The 25842-nt window shown below is 39.4% G+C and overlaps 3 protein-coding genes across 3 annotated transcripts; all 3 read right to left on the reverse strand.

Annotated features, from left to right (window-relative positions):
- Positions 1 to 4925: 4925 nt before the first annotated feature.
- On the reverse strand, positions 4926 to 15420 carry LOC118412193 (protein sax-3-like). Its single transcript, XM_035814914.1, has 8 exons — positions 15388 to 15420; positions 11015 to 11211; positions 10607 to 10742; positions 10138 to 10431; positions 9974 to 10015; positions 6023 to 6052; positions 5635 to 5763; positions 4926 to 5310 (listed from the first exon to the last, which is right to left on the reverse strand). The coding sequence occupies exons 2-8, from the start codon at positions 11102 to 11104 to the stop codon at positions 5255 to 5257; spliced, it is 777 nt and encodes a 258-aa protein (XP_035670807.1). The 5' UTR covers positions 11105 to 11211; positions 15388 to 15420; the 3' UTR covers positions 4926 to 5254.
- Positions 11973 to 15368, reverse strand: LOC118412194. Its single transcript, XM_035814915.1, has 4 exons — positions 14454 to 15368; positions 14014 to 14061; positions 13609 to 13746; positions 11973 to 13238 (listed from the first exon to the last, which is right to left on the reverse strand). The coding sequence occupies exons 1-4, from the start codon at positions 14824 to 14826 to the stop codon at positions 13072 to 13074; spliced, it is 726 nt and encodes a 241-aa protein (XP_035670808.1). The 5' UTR covers positions 14827 to 15368; the 3' UTR covers positions 11973 to 13071.
- Positions 15421 to 15813: 393 nt separating the features above from the next.
- LOC118411706 lies at positions 15814 to 24867 on the reverse strand. The gene is made up of 9 exons (XM_035814186.1): positions 24792 to 24867; positions 22991 to 23359; positions 21357 to 21698; positions 18927 to 18983; positions 18376 to 18414; positions 17785 to 17820; positions 17479 to 17508; positions 16992 to 17126; positions 15814 to 16456 (listed from the first exon to the last, which is right to left on the reverse strand). The coding sequence occupies exons 1-9, from the start codon at positions 24865 to 24867 to the stop codon at positions 16185 to 16187; spliced, it is 1356 nt and encodes a 451-aa protein (XP_035670079.1). The 3' UTR covers positions 15814 to 16184.
- Between the last annotated feature and the right edge of the window lie 975 nt (positions 24868 to 25842).

Here is a 25842-nt window from a genome sequence, read left to right on the forward strand (position 1 = left end):
AGAATTATTGGAAAAATCACGAAGGACAAATGTTTTGGTGACGACCTCATTTGTTACGACCTTGATACCAGTGGATTGTTTGATGTGAAGATATCTCTTGTCCTTACGTGGTACAAGGGCCCTTCTCTTCACAAAAAACAAGCTTAAGCTTTTTGACAAATCGTAGAAGTGACAATGACAATAGTGCCCACAGCTCCGCTAGAATAAAGGTGACGTCACAGCAAGATGCCTCTAAAGTCTGAATATGCTCGGCAAATGACGATAAAACTGACGTCGGTCCTTATCCTGACTGACCGCCCCAGGGCCTGGTCACAACCGTCGTACGGTAGCTTGACGACAGCAAATCGTTGACAATCTTGGGACAGTCGGGAACATGCGGTAGGGAATTCTTCTGTCTTGTGACAGAAAAGACTGTCGTAGGTCCTTGTCGATAGTTAGTCCTGTTGTAGCCTCGCTGAAATCGTAGGACAAAATTAACGGTGACTCTGGCTACACCATAACAACCTCACAGTATTAAATACTTTGGCATGTGGATCGACAGGTTGAACAAGTATTGGCCACTCCTGTGGGTCAAAAGTCAGTCTGCACAATGCACTGAGAATGCAAGCATTGCGCAAGCAAACGGCGTTAATTTGCAAGACCGAAACGTATTAAGTACCCATCAGAAACTATGTGGAAGTTTGATCATTGCAGTAACATAACTAGTTCATATCGGAAACGCTTCAATCCGTGCGTATATCATATAATTATCTGACTTTTTTCAAAATCTGCGTATTTTACGTGGAAACTGCGGCAGAGTAACGAATCGCACGCACGTACAGTGGGTATGACGGCGTGAACGATGGAATCGAGGTCGATCCTTGACCATTTTCACGCAGTACATGTGCAGTGCCGTCAAGTGATCTACAAGCAGTTTATGATCCATCAACGTTTCATTCTCAGTGTTTTACGCGTGTACATCTAGTACACCTTTACAGTAGTGCATTTAGAGCGATTTACCCCCTCTAGATTTGATAGCTTTGACAGATGCACATGTAGGAGAAGGCGAATCGTGAAATGTACTATCTGTAAACTCTTCTTAAAACCTACCCCCTGGAGCCTAGATTATTTCATAACTACACAGCTTAGATCACAAGACTTATTTGTCACCCTCGCCTCACAAAATCAAACATACAGTATATTATTGACACTCATATCCTCTTATAACACTGTCGTACATCTTATGTACTTCAATAAAGACAGTGTAAACATTCAGTACATGTTACAGGTGGAGTTTAAGTAACAAAGTGAAGAAGCAGTACTTACTCGTAGTACAAATAACGTCCATCGACCAGGAATGCCAATCAAGCTGTCGCACATGTTTTATTCTCAAGGTTGAAAGCAAAATTAGATGTATGTACTATGAAAGAGCCCATTGATTATCGGACTGGTTTTGCTTTGGCAAAATGCTTGGCATTAAGTTACATAGTCTGACGGAAACAGAAATCGAGATCATGAACAACTTCTAGATTTGTACATATATAAGGAAGATAAAGCAAATGAAAGAGTAACCAAGGATTCAAGTCAAAACACACAGAATATATATCTATTTGTAGATACACACTTCTTGATTTTGATTTGATTTTGATTTTATTTTATTTTGCACTTTAAAAACAATCATAAATACAGCAAATTAAAGAAAACAACAGAACGTGCAAGGGGAGAGAAAAAGCCGTGTGGCTTATACAACCTCTACCCCCTTCAAAATTTGCAAATCATAATGCTATTAAATGAATATGAAGACCAAACATCAAACCATGATAAATCAAGTGAAACCCAGTGATCATCATGACGCAGCAAATGATCTAACTAAAAAAACTGAAACAGACAAAACTAAACATGATCTACAGATCATAAAGAAACAAGTCAACATCATAGAATTAACCTGCTAGCAAATACCGAATGAAAGCAAATACAGAAAATCAAAGCAAGGGATGCAACAAACAGGCACAAAGTACATGGTATAATACTTAATAATAACTGAACATAATATAATCAAGAAGCAAGGGAACAAGTAAATCAGGAGCAGATAGTTGGCTTCTCTATGAGGTTGTTTTTCATACTTTTCTTGAAAACGGAAAGAGACTGACAATTTCTGTTGGAAAGACTTAGAGTGTTCCATATGGATGGGCCCCTAAACAATACAGTAGAAGCCAGTTAATTGCACACTGGTTTAACGCACACTTCTGTTAACTGCACGGAATGCCCAAATCCCAAACCGGTGCGGTGCAGCAAGATAACTTCGCATTATTGCACCAGCCGGATAATTGCACAAAATTCACTGGCAAATTGGCCGTGCAATTAAGCGGCTTCTACTGTATAGTGAATTATGTTAGGTTAGATTTTGTTTTAATAGGTCTAAGTCTGTTTTGCTGCCTCGTACTGTGATTGTGAATATCTGAGTTGTACTTGAATATGTCTTTATATAGGACTGGCAAAGAGGGACTTTTGTGAATAACTTTATGGACGAAAATGGCTGACTGTAATTTGTTTATGTCATATACTGTCAAGATTTTCAGATTGTGAAACAAAGCTGCTGAGTTTGCTATAAATGAGGCGTTTGATGCTATTCTAACAAAACGTTTTTGTAGCAGGTGCAGAGGTTTTATTGAGGTAGTGTAAGTACTAGCCCAGATGATATTACAATATGTTAAATAGGGGTATATCAAGCTGTAGTAAAGAGTCATAAATATTTCACGAGATAGGCAATTTGAAACTTTTCTTATAATACCAATATTCTTAGAAATTTTCTTGCAAATAATGTCAATGTGAAACTTCCACGTGAGTTTTTCATCTATAACGACTCCTAGAAACCGTGCATTACTTACCTGTTTAATGGTTTTATTCTCTATGTATATCTTAGCCATTTCTTTACTGTATTTTTTATTTCTTCCTGTGAAAATTATGAATTTTGTTTTGTCTATATTTAGGGACAGCTTATTTGACTTAAACCATTGATTTAATTTGCAAAGTTCGCCATTTATTGTTGAAATAAGTGTATCAAATTTTTTTGCGAAATAAAAAGATTGGTGTCGTCGGCAAATAATAAAGCGAAAAATTTCACTGATATCATGGGTAGGTCGTTTACATAAATCAAAATGAAAGAGGTCCTAGTATGGAGCCTTGCGGGACACCACATGCAACAAATTTCTGGGACGAGACAAAACTGTTATTGGAAACATACTGCGTTCTCTCTGACAGATAATCTTTTAACCACTGAAGGACAGAGCCTTTGAAACCATATGAGTTGAGTTTGCCAAGTAATATGTTGTGATCGACTGTATCAAACGCTTTAGAAAGGTCTAGGAATATTCCAATTGTGAATTCTTTATCTTCCAGGGCTGACGTAATTTTGTCTATGAGTTGTAGAAGGGGCATATAAGCTGAATAGTTTTTCCGGAAGCCATATTGGTGTGCATATAGAATATTGTTATCATCTAGGTGCTTTAGAATTTTTTTGTATGCTACTTTTTCTAAGATTTTTGAAAATACAGGTAATATGGATATGGGGCGATAGTTTGTGAACAGACAGGGATTTCCAGATTTGTAAAGAGGGATAACCTTGGCTACTTTTAAATCAGAGGGTACTTTGCCGGTTTCAATGGAAGTTTTAAAGACATATGTAATGGGTTCTACAATTTCTGAGGCAACCATTTTTAAAAGTGAGTCATGGATTTCATCCTTACCAGGTGCTGCATTTTTTAGATTAAGAATTATGTCAAGAATTTCCGCCGTGCTGGGCGCATCGAACAAGCTGATGGCGGGATATTCATTTTGCAGGTAGGATAAGGGTGAACGGTCAGTCTTGTCGATTCTGTTTGCCAAAGAAGGGCCAATATTCACACAAAAAAATCATTAAATTTGTCGACTATGTTTTGTTGATTAGTTATCTCGTCTTCTCCATCCATAAACTTTGAGGGAAGGGTAGCACTTGCCTTTTTTCTGTTAAGTAGTTCATTTATAAGTTTCCAAGTATTACGTATATCGTTTGACACAGTTGTAAACCTATCCTGATAGTATTGCCTCTTAGACGTGCGAATCAAACCATTAAATTTATTTCTATAAGTTTTGTATTTTTGTAAAGATGTTGATGTGGGGTTTCTTTAAATACTTCCTGTAGAGCTGGTTTTTCACATTTGAGGACTTGCGTAATTGTTGCAGCAAAACAAATTAAGAAAAAAACTTCGATCGATAAGGCATTCTCATTGACTAGAAAGAAACATTAAAATGAACCCCTCAAATCAATCAACCAATCAATGCATCGTCTTAACACGTACCAAATATATGGAGTGGCATAATTACATTGGGACTACACAGATCCTGACTCTATCACAACAAGAGTTCGGACACCACATACCGCCATGAAATATTTTGATTATGTAAATGACTTTTACATCTGCATATTTTATGCTCGGTTATGTACACCTTTAGCTAACTTACACAGGTAATAATATTGACAATCCAATCATTTATTACATATACATGTACTTGGATGGATTTGGACACTTTCACATTAATCAGGGACTTATTTGCATAATTGAAATCTGCTAATCTTCCACATGCCACAAACCTAGACTCCCCTGCACTCTTCGGAACGGGGCTTTTTTTGGGGGGGGGGGGGGCGTTGGTCCGCGATTTTCAACGTTGGCTATGTTCTATCGTGCCGGGAAAGGGACTTTGTTGAGGAAGGGAATTTGCCGTGATAGCGATCGCTACCAACAAAAAATCAAAACCATAGCATGTCCAGGTCAAAAGATGCACACAAAAAAATCAAAGTTCTGCTGCAGTACCAAGGTCACACACCAGGGGAAGCAAAATTGGCCTTCGTCTTCCCAACACATAGGCCTTCCCACATACCAAATATCATTACAATCCACCAGAGGTTATAAAGTTATGCTGACCACAACTATGCGGAAACACAGACACGCACACACAGACAGACACACAAACACACGAAAAAGTATACCTCCATTTTTCATGGAGGCAATCAGCAGTTCAACCAATGATAGAATTACAAATAGCAGTTTGACCATTGATAGAGTGAATGCATGTCTGTACAATATCTAAATTTTTATGTATTATTTTGCTTTTTTACATTTTGACGGCGATGGGCGGTGCTATGGGATCTGTCCACTCAGTGTTTCTGCAGACTCTGGTAGATGGCAGGCCTCAGCTCCTGGTAGTCATGACTAGGCTGGGGTGGTTGGGATGATGGTTAGATCGTTTCCATGGGAACATTTTCATACTGTCTGTCACTGTCAGTATTGGCCTCTGGAGAGATATGGAAATTGATGTCACCGTTATTCCTTCACTTTTGACCAATGCTGGCCAACGTTACGTTTTTGTGAGATTTAATGACTTTTATCTAAATATAACAATCCGAACATGAAGATGGTTGCAGTGGAAAGTATCAAAATTGTTTCTCCCTTCTTGTAAACAAAGTTTAGTTAATAACATTAAGCACCTTAATGCTAGAATGATAATACATTTGTAATATACAAATATGATATTGTATACATTTTTAGAGTATAGTTCTACTCTGTCTTAGCATAGAAATGATAACTTAATGGCAGTAAAAATATCGACATTGGGTACCTTTTTCCTTGGCATTGTTCTTTGCTGTCCGGAAATGGAGGAACAGAAAGACTGCAGCGCCCCCTACCAGTAACCCTGCAATAAAACATCCAACTGCAGCTCCAGCTACAGCTCCGGAAAAATTGGCTCCTGTAAAACAGATTCGTAAAAGTGAAAGTGAAATTAAAGTAAATTCAGCACAAAATCTGCCGCCGTTCCTTGTGCTAATTGGCTTGGGTTCTATAAACAAACTAAAAAGTCACCACTCAAATCACTTCTGAACATAAAAAATAAATGAAATATAGAATCTATACATACCGATGGTCATCATCATCATTTTCATCGATGATCACCATTCAAATTATAACGAACTACGTATATTGCAAATTGTTGATATTAGAGTTGTCACCTGTTTGTGGGGGCTTTGTGACTTCTGGACCTACAAGAAAACAAAATACGTGACCCGAACCCATTTCGGGGTTTTACGGGACGTGCTTTGGCCATTCTCGACGTTTAGTGCGTTCCATATATGGCAAACAAAGCAATAACTCCCGCCCTGGGCGACAGGTGACAGGTGTCGGTCTGCTAATTAATTGAATTGTGCCGCCAGCCAATCAGCGAAGAGAAAGGAACACTTCGTCGGCAATGACACAACATCTGATTGTCATGTTTATATGTTGACGGAACCATTCATATTTGAGAGGATTTTGTAATTTATGTGACTCCATAAAAGGTTACTGCAAAGAAAATAGGAATATAATATGTGAGCATTATTTTGAAAACAGCAATTATAAATATACACAAAATATATATACGGAAAGAAACTTTTAGGTTTAAGATTTTTATGCAGACCTTCTTGAAGATTCCACCCCGGACTCGTCCATTTTTAATTTTACATTACGTCACAGACTCCCGCTAAGTGAAGGTTAAACTTTCTTGTCGCAGCAAATGCAACTGTGCGCCCAAGTCTGCAGTTTTCTGCGCATTTTACGTCAGCTTCTACCCAGTTTCGGTTGTCATCGGTAGCAGAACATCTTTAGGTAAGAAATGGCTATCCTTACATTGTTCACTCCGTTGTTAATGTACATTGAAAGGTGTTTTCGTTTGTGAAATTCGTCAAAACAACGTTATATGAGAACTGTGGAACGCTGGTACCGCAGGCAAGTGCTGACAAGCCACTGCCGTCGTTGTGTATCTCCGTTTGTTGTCAAAAACATGCATGAACTGATAACGTTAGTAGTCGAAATCAGTTTTCCTTGGGAAAGGGCTAAAGATACTTCCACACGAGATGTCATGGTGTTTTCTGCATCATTTCTGTTTTTTGACGGTAACTAGTTATCTTTATTTTGATCGTGACGACGTCCACGTACTAGTATTTTTCTGTGGGGAGGGGGGGGGGGTAAATATATTATGCTGCTTATTGTGTAACAGTGGGGTTTAAGCGCTGCCAAACTGACCACGCCAGTTAGTCTAGAGCTTTTGGTGTTGTGGTTTGCACGTTGGATTTGTAATCCGCCGACCCGGGGTCGATTCCCGGTAACGGCATGTTTGTTTCTTTCTGTTTTTTAATTTATAATTCTGTTAATATTAATATTAATTCATCCTTTGGACTGTGATTTGTGTAGATGTTATACCAAATGTCACTCGTTTGACTTCTATATGATGGCTTTAGTTTCATTCATGTCAATCCTTTTTGATCCTGTCAGTTGTACCTTTTCATTTGCAAGTACAGCTTGTGTATATGTATTTATTGTACCTCTGTTGCCATATTCCTTTATCATTCAAAAGCATTGTGCATTAACATTTTGAGGTGTCCACAAATGTGTAAAACAATGATTGACATGTCTCTATGTTTGTTTTTTCAGCAGTAAGAAGATTGTGCTCATGACACACAGCAGGTAGGGCCTGTTGTCTTTTGTCGCTAGACTTGCATGTACATGTAGGTGTAGACTGTAGAGACAGGTGCAGCATTGGGATCGACGAGAAGATTATGTGTAACACAAACACATTGTTATCTTCTGACAACAATATGTATTCTTTCCAAATCAATGGTATAATTATTTCGTCAAATATTTGATTGATGTCTGCCTTGAAATGCCAAATCTCACTCTCCTGTTTGTATCATTCAGATGGAACCTCTAGAGAAGAAAACAATTGGTCCATGAGAAGCTGTACGTAGGAGGAGGCACACAGATCTTGTCCCAAGCAGCAACAGATTGATGGTAGATTGTAAGTAATTGTGGAAATGTGTACTGTTTCCAAATCTGTCTATAGTTTGATGTCTCTGCTTTGCATTGAAATTCTGACTTCCCTGTTTCTGTCCTCCATACCCCTCTACAGAAGAGAAGCAGAGCTTGGTCCATGACAAACTGTATGTGGAAGAAGCAGACAGACTTGATCCCAACCAGCCAGAAAAGGACACGCAGATATAGATCGCAACCGATTCTGAAAAGATGTATAAAACATTATATTTTGACGGAATTGTAAATTTTCTGCGATTCTGCAGATTAACTTATAACAATGTAAAAACTTTATCTCAAATTACATGTATTTACATTAAGACAATCAGGTTGTGAGAGCAGACTAGTGTAAAATTGCCATTTTGTGAAAGTAAAACTGTAAAGACTGAAAGTTTTTTTTCATTCTTTTTGTTCTTGTCTGTGTGTATATGTATGCGCGTGTGTTTGTAAGAGAGAGATGAGATACTAGTTATCATTCTGAACTTCATCCCACTTGCTATCCAACATGCCATCACCATTTTTTTAATACAAGAAGACCAGAGACTTCATCGTTGTCAAGACGTGTATACCAAAATTGCAAAGGCCCTGGAGGTATATATCACAGGCATTTCCATACAAAATTTTGTTCCAATACCATGGCAATACAGAGGGACCAAACATGATAATAAAAATGGTCATAAATTCATCCTCTTGAAGTGATATATGCCAAAAATGTTAAAGTTCTACCGTTCATATGTCGAGGGCACCCTTATAGCAAATTCCATGTTATTCTGTTGTAATACGAGACCACAGAAATCTCCATTATGGAATGTTTGATTTTTTTTCCATATATGTGATTGTGGAATAGCATTGTTGCATGGGCAGAGGGGCGGAGTGAAAATGGTGCATTTGCTCATAAGTAGATGTCGGCCTTGGTAGTAGTTCATTTCGAGAAGTTACTGTTAGAATGTTCTATTTTTGCGCAGGGGTGATTTGGAACAGTTCAATTTTGCATGGGAACGGGTATGGCTGAAATATGCTGTATTTGCTCTCAAGCAAATGTCGGCCTTTCTAGTTTAGTAATCGTTTTTATTATTTTTGTCGTATTGTACAGGTGGCTAAATTCAATATGAAAAACGGTCGCACTTAACATTAGGCTCGCCCCTGAGGCGTCGCCAAAAAATCCAAAACGCTTATAAACGTAGTACATATACCAGTACAAGGTCAATCTCCTACAACGGACAGTGGTACCCTCGATCACATTTACCTCCGTAAACATGAACAAAACAATGTTCACCTTACTGTTGTTGACAAATATTACAGTGACCGTGATATGTGATTCCTTGCAGCTATTATAAAATTGGAACTCTGATACTTAAGGTAAGACATACTTTACACTACAAAGAAAAATAATACTTCCAAGCTACTTCAACTTTATACAAGATGTTTTACCAAACTTACCTTAAATCTATAGATATGTCTAAGTAAGCAAATCAATGTAACATACAATTTGCAACGAATTGTAACATATATATCTAACATAACATTTGTGTCGAATTGTAAAATTTATAAACTGTATATAATCAACACAAATCTATGTACAAAAAAAATAAAGTTTAGTTAATTCCATCCTAAAAAGACCTCCATAATCCTTGTTTATTTGTGCTTTAGATCTATGTTTTAATGATAACTTGAGTCTTGCTAACCGCGCACTGCACTGACGTGCCTTTGAAAAACAAAACCAGTTTCAACCAGTTTCAAAATACTGTACTACTATCTTACTGCACCTTCCTTCCAAAATCAGTGTGATAACATGAACGAATGAACATTATTTTGCGTCTTACCTGACTGCGTTAGAATCAGGGGGTAGGCTAGTAGAATAAGTAAGGAGGCGGACGGCGAGGGAGACATTTGCGCCATCGTAGGTAAGACAAGATGCACTAGGGTCAAAGGTAAACAAGCTACAAAACACCAGTTGCAGTAAAACCAGTCGAACCACAGGTAACCGTAGGGCACGTTATTCTCTAAACAATATGCGCCGGGTCATGGCTTGACCCAGGTCCATGGTTGTAAACAAATACCTACGGTGACAACTTCCCGCAACAACAAAAATCTAATAAACAAATTAAATTGTGCGATACCTTCTGGCTGAACCTTTGGTGTAGTGGGAGCGGAACCTGGGTCTGAAAAGGCAACACATGACGAAATCATTATTCAGCTTGTGATGCCAAATGAGCTCGAGGACAGTCGTAGAGGAACATGCTCAGAGTAAAGTAATAAAGCAAAATGGAAAACCTGAACTTACATTGGACTTGAACACTAACACTGTTGGTCAGTGCTGCAGGATCGTCTCCAGGCAGCTGCGGAACCCCGTTGCCAGCTGTGCAGGTGTACTGGCCTGCTGCGGCTCTCTGGATGTTGGCGAGCGTCAGGGTTCCCGTGTTAGGGTCTTGTGCAGCATCGGCAGGGAGGTTGTCACCTGTCCAGGTGTACGTGGGGGCGGGGATGCCACCTGCCTGACAGGTGAGCACCACCTGGGTGGCACCTTCCTGAACTATCAGGCCAGGGGTGGCTGTGACTGTTGTGTCCTCTGGAGCAACTAAACGAGGGAAAAGATCAAAGGTACACAATCCAACCCCCTAAAAACCACCAAAGTTAGAGACATTGAAGAATCAATTCCAAAAACAATATCCGTTTCAACCAGAATCTATGTCATCAAATAGAACTTCCATGTACTTTCGTCAATTCCGGGGAACAAAACATACTGGGCTTACACTGGACAATCAAAGTTCTCTCTTTGCTATCTGAGGTGCCATCACTGAAGGTTGTAGAGAACTGGTACTGTCCTACATCATCCTTGGTGACACTCAAGAGTCTCAAGCTGGCCTCTCCAACAGGCTCTACCCTGCCCTAGAGGTAAGCATGACCATAATATCATAACTTTAATGTTCTGTTCACATGAGGTTTTTTTTTAAACAATCATAACGTTACTTTCAACATGGTACAGATTCTACCAAAAGTGAAGATTCAGATTGACCACTGACCGTGCTGCAGTCTTCACGTGTTAGATGCAATTGTCTAAATTGAAAGTTATCCGCAGGAAGACTTACTCAACACCGCGGTACCGTGTGCAACATACACATACCTTGTTACACATCGCTTTACTTTTTAGCGATACTTACCCTCCAAGCAGCAAAGATAGCGAACGATCCACCGTTGGACCTGCTGGCAATTCCACTTGATGGCATCTTCTTCCAGATTTCTAATAGCATGGTGGCACCGGGGGCGGTTGTATACCCGTACTCCAGTAAAGCATCATCGCCAAGGTTTGTTCTAGTGGTACCACCATCGGGAAGGGTGACCGCATTTTGAGCTGAAACTTGAAGACGAAGATCAGGTCAGCCGTACCTGTCTACATACCATACTTCTACTGACTTCCATGCTATCCCTGATATCTTGCTCAGTAAATCTCTACTAATTTGTATCATAAACGGCTTTGACAGCTAGGCAAAATGAACACTGCCAGCTGTGTGTTGTGCAACACACATTCAGTTGATTGAATGTGTCACAATCCTTCGATCCTTTTTCTACCTGTATCACTCAGATTTTATGAATGGATTATGTGAAAATTATTCAGTATGATCATTTTTGTCGTATTTTACAGGTGGTTGAATTCATTATAGAAAAACAAAAATCCAAAACGCTTATAAACCTTGTACATGTACCAGTAGTCAGGTGCAGGTAGACATCAGAAATACTTGTCTTGTAATGTAATGTAATGTACAATTTCGATTCTCTCTGCACTGCAGTGCAGGTGTTTCGAGTGATCTGTTTTTGTACCCTTGCAGTATCTTTGCAAATTGGACAAGGAGATGGCGTAACGTTTTGAACATTGTATCAGTTTTTGAAAGTCTATAGACAATATTTCAAATTGCAGCATGATGATAAGTAACATAACACCAACTTATGCACTGTGCTTATCTGCGTTGAAAATGATACTACTAGCAGCAAATATGTCATTAACAAAGTTGAATACCTGAAGTCAACGTTAACCTAACATTTCATACATTTTCATTAATTATAGAGGCTTCGCCGTACAGACCGTATGTGCAATTATTGAAACCTGCTTACATATATAACTTTAACTTTTATATATGAACTTCAGTGCTTAGATGAACTTTCATGCTATATATATATAGTGCGTTTATGTACATGTACGTACAGTTGCAATCAGCCCTGGCGTCATGCGTCATGCTGGTACCCTTGTTGACATTTTGACCTGCTGGCAAACGCTCGCACCTCATTTTTATTTCCGGGTTCTAGTTTGTTTCACTATAGGCAAACTGTACGTACGTAGTGAACGCGGGATATAAATGTTCAGAAGAATTCGAAGGTTAACTGTCTCTGGACCCTGGCAAATCAAACGTGTGTCAAACTGAATGGTGACCGTTATGTTAACGTTGTGGTCATGATTTTAAGAAAGTAGATTGCGATATAGTGGCATTTCCGTAATGCACAGTACCCTAAGTATGGAGAAATGTTAGGTGTTATATGATGGTTGATATACCTACGAAGGGAGATCCGACAGTCACACACGGCACACACATCGTAACGTAGTTACAAATCCTTACCTTGTTGTAAAAATGCCAGTAAACTGGACAAAATCGCAGCGGTCCTCATTTCCGAACTTGTACTTATAGCGTTCTCCGGGCCAAAAGGTTAGAGGGAAAGCTAGGGTCACTTTGCAGATATGACTGACCACGTTATTTACACGTGTCATTGTCGTTCAGTGACCGTGACGTTCTCTTACTGATGTATGTGCAATAGCTGTCACCATGCTCGAGATCTCGCCTGATGTATGATTTTGATTCATCGTGTGAATTTATACGTATGCATACTATGCAATTTAGCAAACACCAGACAAGCAATAAACAAATACACAACAATAGATGCAATGTCATTTGTCGGCTAATCTATTCCGTGCCTATTGTGCAACACAAATCAACCCAAATACGTAAACGATTCATTTTCGTAGCAGTAAGAGTTTGATATGTGACGGGAACAACTGTACAGCACTACTACCTGAATTAACGCTAGCCTGGGTACCAACTGATTACTGCATGGGCTCCTTACATTCGCTGCCTGCGATTGTGTCAGGGCAGCGAAAAAATCAAAGCGTACAAATTGCAATGCAAAGACCTCAGAAGATTTATGGAGTACGTAACAGCAAGTCTTAAATCTAATCCCTCTGCAGACTCTGATAAACTGCAGGCCTCAGCTCCTGGTACTGGGCGCTTGGCTGGGGTGGTTGGGATGGTTGGTGGAAGGTTGCCATGGTAACTTCATTTCCGGTTCCCGTGCCCGGCCTTACATCTTCATACTGTCCGTCGTCCAACATGTCGCCCTCTGTGAATCAAAATGTCATTTATTTACGGTAAGAAAAAGTCCATTTATATAGTTTACACAAATCTATTGTCTGATTTGAAATTATTGTTCATTGGTCTGTATCCCTCCTCAGAGAGACTTATACATGCACATGTGTACTGAACATAAACAGTGTCATTTTGTGTCCCTACTTCCAGACTGGCCTTGCTTAAGTTTACCGCATCCCAAGGGACTCGGTCTGCGCATGTGTACTGAACAGTGGTGGGGGATCACAGTCACATTTTGTCTACAAATATCCAGTCTGCACCTTCTCTGAATTTGAAGAATGACAATGACATGTACAGTTTGATATGATTATATTTATTAAGTTTATAACATAGGTTTTGTGTACCTGTTGGGTTCATTTTGCGGTGCACGTGTGCTTTTCTGAAATGAAGAAGCATGAAGACTGCAGCGCCCCCTAGCAGCACCCCGGCAGTAAGGCAGCCCACAGCTGCTCCTGCTACTGCTGCGGATCCGAAGCAATCACCTGTTGGGAACGATGCTCTTCTCAGGTCAATGAATAGAAGCAAGGAGAAGGACGATAAAAGAGAAAGATAGCAAGGATGCAAGATGTATGACATACCTTTGTGACATTCAATGCAGAATGTATGTCGGCGTTGAAAACGCGTTAACGTTCCGTCATACATTTCGTTATTATGATGAAACACAATGAATAGAAAAATGAATAAAGATCATGCAGTGTTTAATGTTGGAATCACCGACATATTGGAAATCAAACAAGGTTGTTCCTCACCTCGCACACCCACTGGGACAGGGTTGTTTGGGGTGGTGTTAGTTGGAACTGAAGAAACAGAACACATCAGAGCTAAGTCATGGCTTTTGTCACTACAACGGAAATGACTGTTTTTGTTACATATACTAGTACATGGTTATAAGGTACTGTGTAAAGAAAAAATACAATGCGAAAGCAAACTTCACACATGAAATAATGATTACATTTACGTACGTACGCACTCTTCCCTGTCGTTACAAGTGTAGTGGTGGAGTCTAAATGAGGATCATAAAGAATCATTGATACACATGAGAGTCACCGTCGACCTGACAGTTAACAACTGATTCTTCCCTATCAACTGGGCCTGTTTTAGCATACTCGTGCTGTATTTCATATTCAATGGTCAACCTCCGGTCAAACATACGTAACATTCAATGTCTCTGAAGCCTTCATGTACTTACCCAACAAGTGCAGGTTGATAAAGGACGTTTTAATGTGCAGTGAAGCCGCCACCGTACATTTGTACTGTCTTTCATCTTCAGGTGTTACTCCGGTCAGTTTCAACTTGACATCATCAACCAGCTCCACACGTCCATCATACTCAGCAGGCGGTGTTATCTGGTTGTCTGTAGTCCCCCCAGTCTTGATGTACAGGCCCAGGTTTACTGTACTGTCCTCCATTGTGACTGTCCAGGTCACAGCGAGTATGTTACCATCTGTAGTCTGGTTGTAATCACATGGCAAAATCACTACACCTCCAACCAGGCCCTTCTCATTGTATGTGATTTGTGCTGTAACTGCAATAACGGTACCACGGCGTCGCAAGTGAATCATAAAAAAACGGAAGCGATAATTTATAATTGTTGTCAATAAAGATATTGGGTTTATTAAAGAGAACTGTGGAATAATCTGTGTCAGATACCGCCATGACAGCACTGAATGAATCTTATTCCGTTTCTTGTTCAATCACTGGTTGAAACCGTACTGGATCACGACTGTGGCCATATTTTAGTTGTTATGTATGTCCAATCGAATCCTCTGGGCTTTAGTTGACTGACATTTCTGTCTTGTTCCACTAGACACTGACCGATGTATATCTTTTCAAGTTACTACATATACACATGTATATAGTAAATTTGTTTGTACAGACGTATTGGTGACAGAACTGGAGCAAGTAGTTCCTTTCATTATATGACTACCCTTTTCTCAACCTACAGTGTTGTAGCCTGTGCTTTAGATTCATGTTTTAATTACTTATTTTGTCTTGCTGACCGCGCACTGCACTGACGTGCCTTTGAAAAACGAAACCAGTTTCAACATACTACAATCTTACTGCACCTTCCTTCCAAAATCAGTGTGATAACATGAACGAATGAACATTATTTTGCGTCTTACCTGACTGCGTTAGAATCAGAGGGTAGGCTAGTAGAAAAAAGAAGAACGCGCACGGCGAGGGAGACATTTGCGCCATCGTAGGTAAAACAAGATGTACTAGGGTCAAAGGTAAACAAGCTACGGATCACTAGTTGCACAGTAAAACCAGTCGAACTGCAGGTGACCACAGGGCATGTTATTCTCTAAACAATTTGTACCGGGTGATGGTTTGACCCAGGTAAACAAATACCCATGGTGCATGCAACAAAAAGACCTACACAATGTTTATATATTTTCATACGACAACTCTGTAAATTCTAGTTATTATAGAAACCATATCAGGTTCAACTACATCCAGCTACATACATATATAAATAGAATGGATGTGACCTGTATGTACATGAATAAACCAACTGAACACAAATTCAACTCGGTTTCGAATACAAGGTTTAATCGTATCCACCATTACCAATTTTTACAATAGTAAATGACCGTGTCACAAAAGGAAATAAAAAACCACCCTTAATAGTCATCGACATATTTACACAAATTTAAGAATTTTGTCGTAGCAAAATATCTGATACCAGTTATCAAAAAAAATCATCACTAAGGCATTCTGCGTTAATACAAGTGCTTATATATAATTATAAGTCAACAAATCAAACCATTTATCAATCAAGCAATGCATCCTGTTCACACGTCTGAAGTGTACGAAGTGACGTTACGACATTTGGTCTATAGAGCGATGCTGACTATCCATTAGCAGTTCAACCAATGATGGCATGAACAATAACAATAACGGTGTGGCTGCGTGTCCATCAAATATCAATTGTGTTTTTATGTCGCATTTCTACGTTATGACGGAGGTGGGCGGGGCTATGAAATCGGTCCATTCGGGGTTTCTGCAGACTCTGGTAGATGGCAGGCCTCGGCTCCTGGTAGTCACCAGTAGGCTGGGGTGGTTGGGATGATGTTTGGATCGTTTCCATGGGAACTTCGTAGTCGTCACTTCCGTTTCCGGGTCGCTGTGACGCCGCTCTTGACATGCTTGATGGTACCACATTTTCATACTGTTTTTCAGCGCCGACGTCTGAGAAGAGGTGAACATTTATCTTATGTTTATAACTGTTTTAAGAAGCGAGAAGAAGTTGAACTTGTGCATACTTGAATGTATTAGCATATGTAGAGATGATAAGATACCTTTTTGTCAAAATTGTACCTTATCACTAGCGCTACGACCTGTACTTAGCTTGTTTGAGCACAAATGTACAATTAAGGTCATTCATTCATTCGTTGATATCACTGCATATGGTATTCTGTCACTTTTACCAATGGCTGTCGTTACCTGTTTGTATGATCTCATCATCATCACTTTTATGATAAGTTACTAGTCATCTGAACCTGAAGATGGTTTCAGCGGAAAGGGCCATTTTCCCTTCTTGCGACGAGGATCATATTAAGGTAGTAACATTACTAGCGCATCAATGCTAAAAGTAATATCATACTTTTAATCTAACAATATGATTATTAATCATACCGTAAATATCTTAGATTATAGTGTACCTTGGTTTTAGTGTAGAAATTATCATCGTAAGTAGTACAAAGAAAATGGCTATATTAGATACCTTTTTTCTTGCCACCATTCTTTTCTGTCCTGTAACGTAGAAACAGGAACACTGCAGCGCCCCCTACTAGTAACCCGCCGATAAAACATCCAACTGCAGCTCCAGCCAAGACTCTGGGTCCGGCACAACTTGCCTCTGTAGAATAGTTATTTATAAAAGTGAAAGTGAAAAAAACGATTCAGAACAAGTTTCGAGATGGGCTGCTAAATGGCTTGATTTCTATCGACACTGTAAAGGCGCAGCTCAAATCGCTTCCTAGCATACCAAAAACAAAGCAGATACATGTATAAGATATATAACTATGCAGGGTCATCATCATCATCATCCTTGTATCAATGGATGCTCGCCAGTCTGGCTATCGCCAGTCATTTCTAACAAATTATAACAAACTGCATAATTATATTACTGCACTAAGAACATTCAATAGCAAGTTCAGAGATTGACAGATTAGTCTTTTACTGTTAGAATTGTCATTAAGGGGTGTCACCTGTTTGTGGGGTTTTTGAGACGTCAGGACCTACAACAAAACAAAACAAAATACGCGTAGATAGGGTAAGTAAATACACTGTACACAACATTAACATTAACTTCGGAAAATGAGATTATGTGAGTTAAGATATTACCTAAATTTGAGACAGCTAAAAGAAACCAACTATAGACCAGAGAGGACTAAAAGAAAGCTACAACGAACTGACAGAAAACTGCAACAGACGTGTTTAGTAGTGGTAAGAGTAAGAGTTAGAAGGAGGTTATGTTAGAAAGAGTGAGATGAGAACATTTTGCCCTGCCTCACCTGGTGAGTTGGATGGAGTGTGGGAAGAGGTGACAACTGAGGACAAACGAACAGAAACATATCATATGTAATGAACAGAAAATAGTCTAAAATGAAAAATGATGGTGGAATAACAAACATCTTTGAAGGGATGGCATTAATAATTTTAATCAATTTTATTTCTAACTGCCTCTCTAACGATCAGGAAAGAAATGAGTTATTTGAAGAGGCATGCAAATTCCACAAAAATTTCCAAACGCTTACCGACGAAAACAAAACTATAACGCTGTTAACGTCACATAACCCACGCATCATAGAAAAAGTGGGACACTTCGTCTTCCACTGCTTCCAGAAAAGAAGTCAAACCCTAAATACGTAGATTGTAGCTCTCAGCAGTTCATACCATTGATAGAATAGTCACTCGTTTACACTTGTCACCATTGTTATCTATACCAAAGTATTTCATTTTATACATGTTTATTATATTTTCTGTATGTTTCATGTTGCAATTAGCCCTCGGGCAAGAACTTGCAAATAAAGTTCCAATAATATGGAAAAACACAAGATCGTTTCGAACACAACCACATCTAAACAAATCAAGAAGTACAATACCTCCTGTTTGCCCCTTTGGTGTAGTAGGGATGAAATAGTCTACACATGTAACATAAGGCTCCGTTATTGCTTAGCTTGTGACGTCAGATGAAAACTGACATAAACAATGAGGCAGCTACAACTACAGTACTACTACGGTAAAGCCGAAGTCTGTTTGGAAAGAAGTGTAAAAGAGAGAAAGTTGTATGAACGGTGTAATACGTCAAGTGTAACATTACATCATATGTCTTTTGATAAACTGCCTATATATCGCATAGATACTCAAGCGTGTTGAAGCGAAGGTGTAAAAGTCAATGTTGTGATGACTATGTCTGATACATGTATAATACACCAACCATACGTGTCTACGTTATAAGCAATGCCCTTCTAATTACACGATGGATTAGTGACCTATATATGAATGTGCAAAATGTACTTATACTTGTAGCGTTATCAGGCACAATTAACACATCAACTAAATTGTAGTAGCACTAGCGTCCCAAGACTTAGTGTTAAGAATGTCTTTGTGCGGTTTATTTGAAACTTCACACCTAATTAAGAAAGTGGAGTACCTGGTTCTGTAGTGAAGCTTGTTACAGCTGATGTCCTGGATTGGGTAGGATCTGGCCCTGAAGCAGTACAATATACTATATACGTCACTCCGTAATTACCTCCATGAAGATGGATGTATTGTTGCTATATCGTTTTCAGTCTGGACCTTATGTGGGGGGTATTTCAAGAACCGTTGAAAGGTTTGCAATGGCTTCTGGTGGGTGGATAGGGATGGGGATAATGATGGTGCAGGTGAACTCGGTACTGCAGCAACACGTTTTGTGTTGTATCTTTGCACCTGGACTTGCAATGGTGTGTGGTGGGTAGATATAGGTGCATGGCGGATGTTGATTTGCTGTGAAATTCAGCCTTGTAGCTGTTTGGTGTGGATCAACAGGAGTGTTTGTTTGGTGGATGTTTGTTGTGCAGCGAATATCTTAGGAAGCAGTGGATGGGTTGCAATGAGATTTGTAACGCGGTTAGGTGTTGTGATCGTGAAGGTTGTTATGCACTTTTTGGCCTCCTAGTAGTTGACCATGGTACTTCAGAAGGTGTTTTATTACGTTTGCCAGATTACCTTTGCCAGAATGGCTAAGGTTATGTTTTGGGCTTGTGAGTCTGTGTGTGTGTCTGTGTGTGTGTGTGTTAACAGCATAACTCAAGAAGTCTTGGATGAATCCCGATAATATTTGGCAGGTGGGTAGGGGTCGGGAAAACGAAGGTCAAGTTCGATAATGGGCCCCCTAGCGGCTTGCTAAGGTACTGCAGCAGAACCTCAATTTTTTATATCTCCTGTTCTGGACATGCTGTGATCATGATTTTTGAGTGGTAGATAGCCCTCGAGGCAGAGAGTAAGTGCTGTGAGTTTGGGCCCCCTAGCGGCTTTTTTGGAACTGCAGGCGCCGGTTTCCTTTCAAACTTTGGACGAGAATAACTCTACAACGTGTTGACGGATCGTCATGATTTTTGGTATGTAGATAGAATGAGTGATGACTTACATAATGGTATACTAATTATGCAAATCAACAGCTAATTTGCATAATTAATGAGGAATTATAAATCCACTGCATTCCATGATAGGACTTTCAAACTTGTCACATATGTAGCTGGGAAGGAGAGAAATGTCGATAGATATCAATTATGCAAATGATGGCCTCATTTGCATAATTAATGAGAAAATATGAAGATGTTGACGGATCATCATGTTTTTTGGTATGTAGGTAGCGTAAGTGAAGACAAACATAATGAGATACCAATTATGCAAATCAACAGCTAATTTGCATAATCAATGAGGATATTTTATAAATTCACTACGTTCCATGATAGGACTTTTAAACTTGTCACATATGTAGCTGAGAAAGAGAGAAATGTCAATACATATTTATCATGCAAATGATGATCTCATTTGCATAATTAATGAGAAAATGTGAACGTGTTGACGGATCGTCATGATTTTTGGCATGTAGATAGCCTAAGTGAAGACTTATATAATGTGATACTTATTATGCAAATTAACAGCTAATTTGCATAATCGATGAGGAAAAGTTTATAAATCCACTGCATTCCATTATAGTACTTTCATCAAAGTTGTCACATATGTAACTGAGAAAGAGGGAAGAGAGTAAGGGGTGTATTTAAAGACTTCGAAAGAAAATAAGTCAAGAATGGATCAAAGGATCATCATGATTTTTGGTATGCTGATAGCTTAAGTTATGCTTGATACAATTTGATATCAATTAATTGTAACTTGGGATCTAATTTGCATAATCAATGCCGAAATTTTATAAACCAACTCCAAGCATATAATTATGAAGAAAATGAAATGAGTAACGCATTTGTCTACAGACATCATTCTACATAACAAACCTGGTTTATTTGGCAAAGGTATGTGTTCGTGGAACTCTAGTTTATATTTTTTTAGTAAATTTGTGTGAAGAACGTTAGGATGGATTGTGATGATTTATGGGGTGATAGGTAGTTCTTGTGCTCTTGAAGAATTTACATTAGTTTGGGCCCCTTAGCGGCTAGTTTTGGAATTGGGACATTGTTACCAAAATCTTCCGAGGAGGATAACTCAAGAAAGGAATAATGTCTTGTCATGATATTTGGTATGGAGGTAGGTTACGCAAAGATGTACGAGATGAAATATAAATTAGGAGGAAAATATGATTAATATGATTAATTAATAAGAATTTGTTATCATAGAACTTGTTTTAATGCAACTCTTGTCCCGGACATGATGTAGTCTTGACATTTGGGTGAAATATAGCTTTTGACATCAGGAAAAGGCGTGACAAGTTTGAGGCCCCTAACATTTTAATTTTGGAACGGCAGAGGCATTCTTTTTGCATTTTTCATCAATATTGCTACCTTAGTTGGTGATAATTATGACGAACTGCACTGTTACAAAAACAATACATTTGAAACTGTCACACCAGTCGAATAAATACCTTTCTCTGTAGTGAGGCTGGTTACGGGTGTACGTCGATCCTGGATAGGATCTGGTCCTGAAGCTGTACACTGTACCCTGTACGTCACTCCGTACTTTGTTATAGTAAAGTTGAATGTTGATGTGGCGTCTCCAACTCCCTGGGAGTTATTAGAGGATGTGTATGTGGGGTTTACAGACACCGGTGTGCCACTTTCTGTGACAGTCCAGCGAAGACTGGCAGGTGGCCGCCCCCCTGTACTGGTACAGGTGAAGGTGACGGCGGTGTTGAGTGGTACCTCAAAGATACTGGAGGTCGGGGGGTCAAACTGGGCTTGAACAATAGGTGCTGTTGGTGGTTGGTCTGCGGTGTGAAAAGAGTCAACAGAGCATATGAATATCAATGTCTTTTCGAATTCTGCTACTACTTCCAAAGGAAAATATTGTAAATGAAATGCCTGTAAATGAAATGTAACGTCAAGCTGAGGCGTATACGTTGAGGCGAGGTGAAGCTCAATGTTTCACAATGGTAATAAGTTAACTTAATGAATGTATTTGTCACCAGTGCTGTAATGGTTGATTTGTATCCGTCTCAGATTAATATTTGACCTAGCCCTGTGTTTTTGGAACATTTGTGGTGTGGATGATGATGTGATGTAGTATTGCAATGTGTGACTATACGTCTGAACAGAAAGTTTTTTGTTTGCCAAATCCACAACAGCCTCCTGTCGCAAGCCAAATGCTGTGTTCATGTGTATTATTACCTCCATAAGACATGGACGTATAGTTTTTGGTGTGTCTGTGTGTTTGTCTGTCTGTGTTTGTGTCTATCTGCTGGTGTTTCTGGATATTTGTGATCAGCATAACTTTAGAACCTCTTGATGGATTGTACTGATATTTGTTATATGGGTAGGTGTCGGAAAGGCAACGGTCAAGGTCGATTTTGGGCCCCTTGTGTATGACTTTGGTACTGCAGCAGAAATGTTTGCTTTTGTATCTTTTGACCTGGACATCTTTATTTTTTGGTGGCAGATAGCTTGTGATGTAAGGAAGGAGTGATGTATGTTTGGGCCCCTAGCAGCTTTCTTTAAAACTGCAGGGGCATTTTTTGTAAAAATCTTCCAAGGAGCATAACGGAACATAGGAACGATGGATTTCCATGTTATTTAGCATGCAGGTATCTGTGGCAGAGATGTACATAATGCATTGAAAATTGTGCAAATTTTGACTTAATTTGCATACTTATTCAGGAAAATCTATATTTTACAGTGTTTTCCATTATAGGGCTGAAATACATGTAACATATGTAGTTTGTGGCAGGTGGAAGATTAGCAGATAACAATTATGCAAATAAGTGCCTGATTTACATACTTAATGTGAAAGTGTCCTGATTAATCTAAGTACATGTTGTGGGTGATTGGATTGTCAACAAAGTGACCTGTGTAAGTTAGTTAAAGGTGTATATAACCAAGCATAGATTGTGAAGATGTGAAAGTTATTTGCAAAATCAGAATATTTCATGTGGGTATGTGGTCTCCGAACTCTTGTTTACTGGTACCAATCTATCGTCGATCGCTCCTGCTTTTTCCCTGCTAGCTAAACGGACACAAGAAATTTTTATGAAAATTGTTGAAGACATCCAATAGTACTACTCACGGAAAACATGTAGATTGACCAGTGTAGTTGGGCTGGTTTGTGCTGTGACAATACACCTGTACTCATCTTCATCAGCGATGGTGACACCTGTCAGTCTCAGGTTCGAAATTCCGTCTATCGCTAACCGTCCAGCAAACTGAGCTGGTGGTGTTACAGAGTTGCCTGTGCTGCCTGGTGACCCCACATACAGGTTTTGAAAGGTTCCACCGATCAGCACACTCCAGGTGACAAGGAACCAGTCCCCATGTACTGTCTGATCATAGTCACAGGGAAGTGTGACCTCACTGCCAGTCAAGGCCTTCCTTGTGTATGTGGACTGTGCTGTAACTGCATAGCATTGTTTATACGTAATTATAATGTCATTGGAAGCTTTGAATTGTTTGACCTTTTTTTACTGTCGTCTGCCAAATGTTGCAGCTGTAAGATAAGAATATTCCCCTTGGCAGGCAACCAGTACGCCATAACAAACACGTCTAAATGCTTTTTACAAATCTTAAAACATATTGAGACAGTACTTAACAACATCTAGCTGCTCTATTTCACGCTTGTTTGGCTGAATAGTCTATCTTTATCAAAGAACCCCCTTTGCTATGTCTAGTGTGTAGAAAAATAAATGGCACAAAAAACACCGAAACACCGAAACACTGCAATCCTGAAGGAACTTGAAAACTGATTTTAGAAGACCGTACCTGTTATGACTTGCATAAAGAAAAATGCATACAAGCAAAGCATGTGTATGCTCAGCGAAATGTCCATCTTTCAAGCTGTTATCGTAGCAAAGATGCCATTAACGAACAGAACATTCATTAATGAACTCATGGATGTCATCCATAAATTTTGCTTATTGTGGCAACGCAACGAATAGCAGAACAAGTGATTTTGGATGTAACAGAACACAACACAGCTAAGTCACGGCTGTTGACACTACAACGGAGAGGACTGTAGCATATTCGCTACATGTATATCATGGTTAGTGAGATAAAAGTATGAACGCGGAGCACATTTGTTATTTGTGCGAGTAATAGATCGCAGAATTTTGCATAATTTATAATCAGCAATAAGAGTAAAGCTAGTTCACCTTTATCTGCGGGGTAACCTATATCTGACGTTTAAAAAAGTTATTCAGAGATATGAAGGCAACGGACGGTGTTTTCAAATTGTAATCTTTTCAAAATAATGCAGTTTGAGACCACCGTCTTTCGACTTGATATAATTACATGTAAATACCCTGTTTTTCAAAACAACGATTATAGGTTACTCCGCGTCTAAAGGTGAACTATATATTAGTGCTGTCTTTCATGTTCAACCGTCGCAGATCAGTCAACCACCGGTCAAACATACGTAACGTTTCTGAAGTCAGACTGAAGACTTTGTTGTTTGTGCTAAAACTGCAACAACGGCGTTGCAAGTGAATCACAAAAAACGGAAGTGATAATTGATAATTGTTGTCAATAAAGATATCAGGCTCATTAAAGAGAATAATTTGTTAATGAACTAGACACTTCATGTTACTACATGTAGTAAAGGTGTTTGTACAAACGTATTGGTGACAGGACTGGTGCAAGCTAGTGGTTCTTTTCATTTTATGACTACCCTTTTCTCAACCTACAGTGTTGTAGCCTAACCTATGCTTCAGATGCATGTTTTAATTATTTGTTTTGTCTTGTTGACCGTGCAGTGCACCTACGTGCTCTTGAAGAACCCCAAAACAGTTTCAACATACTGTCATCTTACCACACCTTCCTTTCCTTCCAAAATCAGTGTGATGACATGAAGGAATGAACATTATTTTGCGTCTTACCTGACTCCAATAGAATCAGAGGGTAGGCCAGTAGAATAAAGAGGAAGGCGCATGGCGAGGGAGACATTTGCGCCATCGTAGGTAAAACAAGATGTACATGTACTAGGGCCAAAGGTAAACAGGCTACGAAACACCAGTTGTACAGTCAAACCAGTCGAACCGCAGGTGAACGTAGGGCATGAGTCTAAATAATATGTACCGGGTCATGGTTTGACCCATGTTCATGGGTGTAAACAAATACCCATATGCATGGTGCATGCGTCAAAAAGACTTACATAATGTTTATATATTTTCCTACGACAATGCTGTAAATTTTTATTTCTATAGAAACCACGTCAATTTCAACTACATCCAGGTACACATAAATATATATGAAGAGAGAGATAGAATGGATGTAAGAAATATGTATATGAACAAAACAAAACAACCACACACAACTGCAGCTCGGTTTTGAACACAAAGTTTAATCCACATAAACCACCAGTACCAATTTCAAAAGAGATATAAATGAATGCGTCATCAAAGGAAGTAAAAACACCCTTAATAGCCATCGATATGTAAATACAAACCCTAGACTTTTGTCGATGCAAATTAAAAATTCCAGTTAGTAAAAAAACTGTGCGAAGAGCGAAGGCTAATTAATATTCATAAGCGGGGCCCCACGATTCCGTTACTGTTTATTTATTATTTATTTTTTTTTACAGTGTTCTCGCCAGGCCTTTTCAGCATAGCGGGCCGATACGCTGTGGCCTGGAAAAACGACGCTGTAAAAGGCCCGCTACGCTGCTTTTTCATCTAGCGTAGCGGCAAAAAAATTGGGAAATAAAGAAAAACATCGTAGTAAAAATACATAGGCATGTGCCAAGCACGCGCCTTCGCTGTTTCAGGAAGTTATCAGCTCCAAGGGAGGTGTTTTATAGCACCGGCCCGCCGTACCGCTGTCTTGCAGCCCCTCCCACCCGTCCCAGGACCGCCGCGGAAATGTAAACAAAGCGGCGAGAAGGCCTTGCCGCACGTTCATCAGCGGGGTGGAATCCCTCCCCGGAACAGC

The sequence above is a fragment of the Branchiostoma floridae genome, chromosome 3 (genome assembly GCF_000003815.2).
Source record: "Branchiostoma floridae strain S238N-H82 chromosome 3, Bfl_VNyyK, whole genome shotgun sequence".
Lineage (NCBI taxonomy): Eukaryota > Metazoa > Chordata > Leptocardii > Amphioxiformes > Branchiostomatidae > Branchiostoma > Branchiostoma floridae.

Bases quoted from the DNA above. Each gene is read 5' to 3' on its own strand.
- LOC118412193 (XM_035814914.1), bottom strand. From the start codon at position 11,104: ATGCTATTAGAAATCTGGAAGAAGATGCCATCAAGTGGAATTGCCAGC. The intron at 5,764-6,022 runs GTGACAACTCTA...TCTGTTTTACAG, and splicing joins CACAAAGCCCCCACAAACAG to GAGCCAATTTTTCCGGAGCT. The intron at 5,311-5,634 runs GTACCCAATGTC...ATATCTCTCCAG, and splicing joins GAACAATGCCAAGGAAAAAG to AGGCCAATACTGACAGTGAC.
- LOC118412194 (XM_035814915.1), bottom strand. From the start codon at position 14,826: ATGATTCACTTGCGACGCCGTGGTACCGTTATTGCAGTTACAGCACAA. The intron at 14,062-14,453 runs GTAAGTACATGA...CTGTTTCTTCAG, and splicing joins TATCAACCTGCACTTGTTGG to TTCCAACTAACACCACCCCA. The intron at 13,747-14,013 runs GTGAGGAACAAC...CGTTCCCAACAG, and splicing joins TGTCCCAGTGGGTGTGCGAG to GTGATTGCTTCGGATCCGCA.
- LOC118411706 (XM_035814186.1), bottom strand. From the start codon at position 24,867: ATGGCGCAAATGTCTCCCTCGCCATGCGCCTTCCTCTTTATTCTACTG. The intron at 21,699-22,990 runs GTGAGTAGTACT...TTCACACCGCAG, and splicing joins GGTCAATCTACATGTTTTCC to ACCAACCACCAACAGCACCT. The intron at 17,509-17,784 runs GTGAGGCAGGGC...GTTTTGTTGTAG, and splicing joins CACTCCATCCAACTCACCAG to GTCCTGACGTCTCAAAAACC.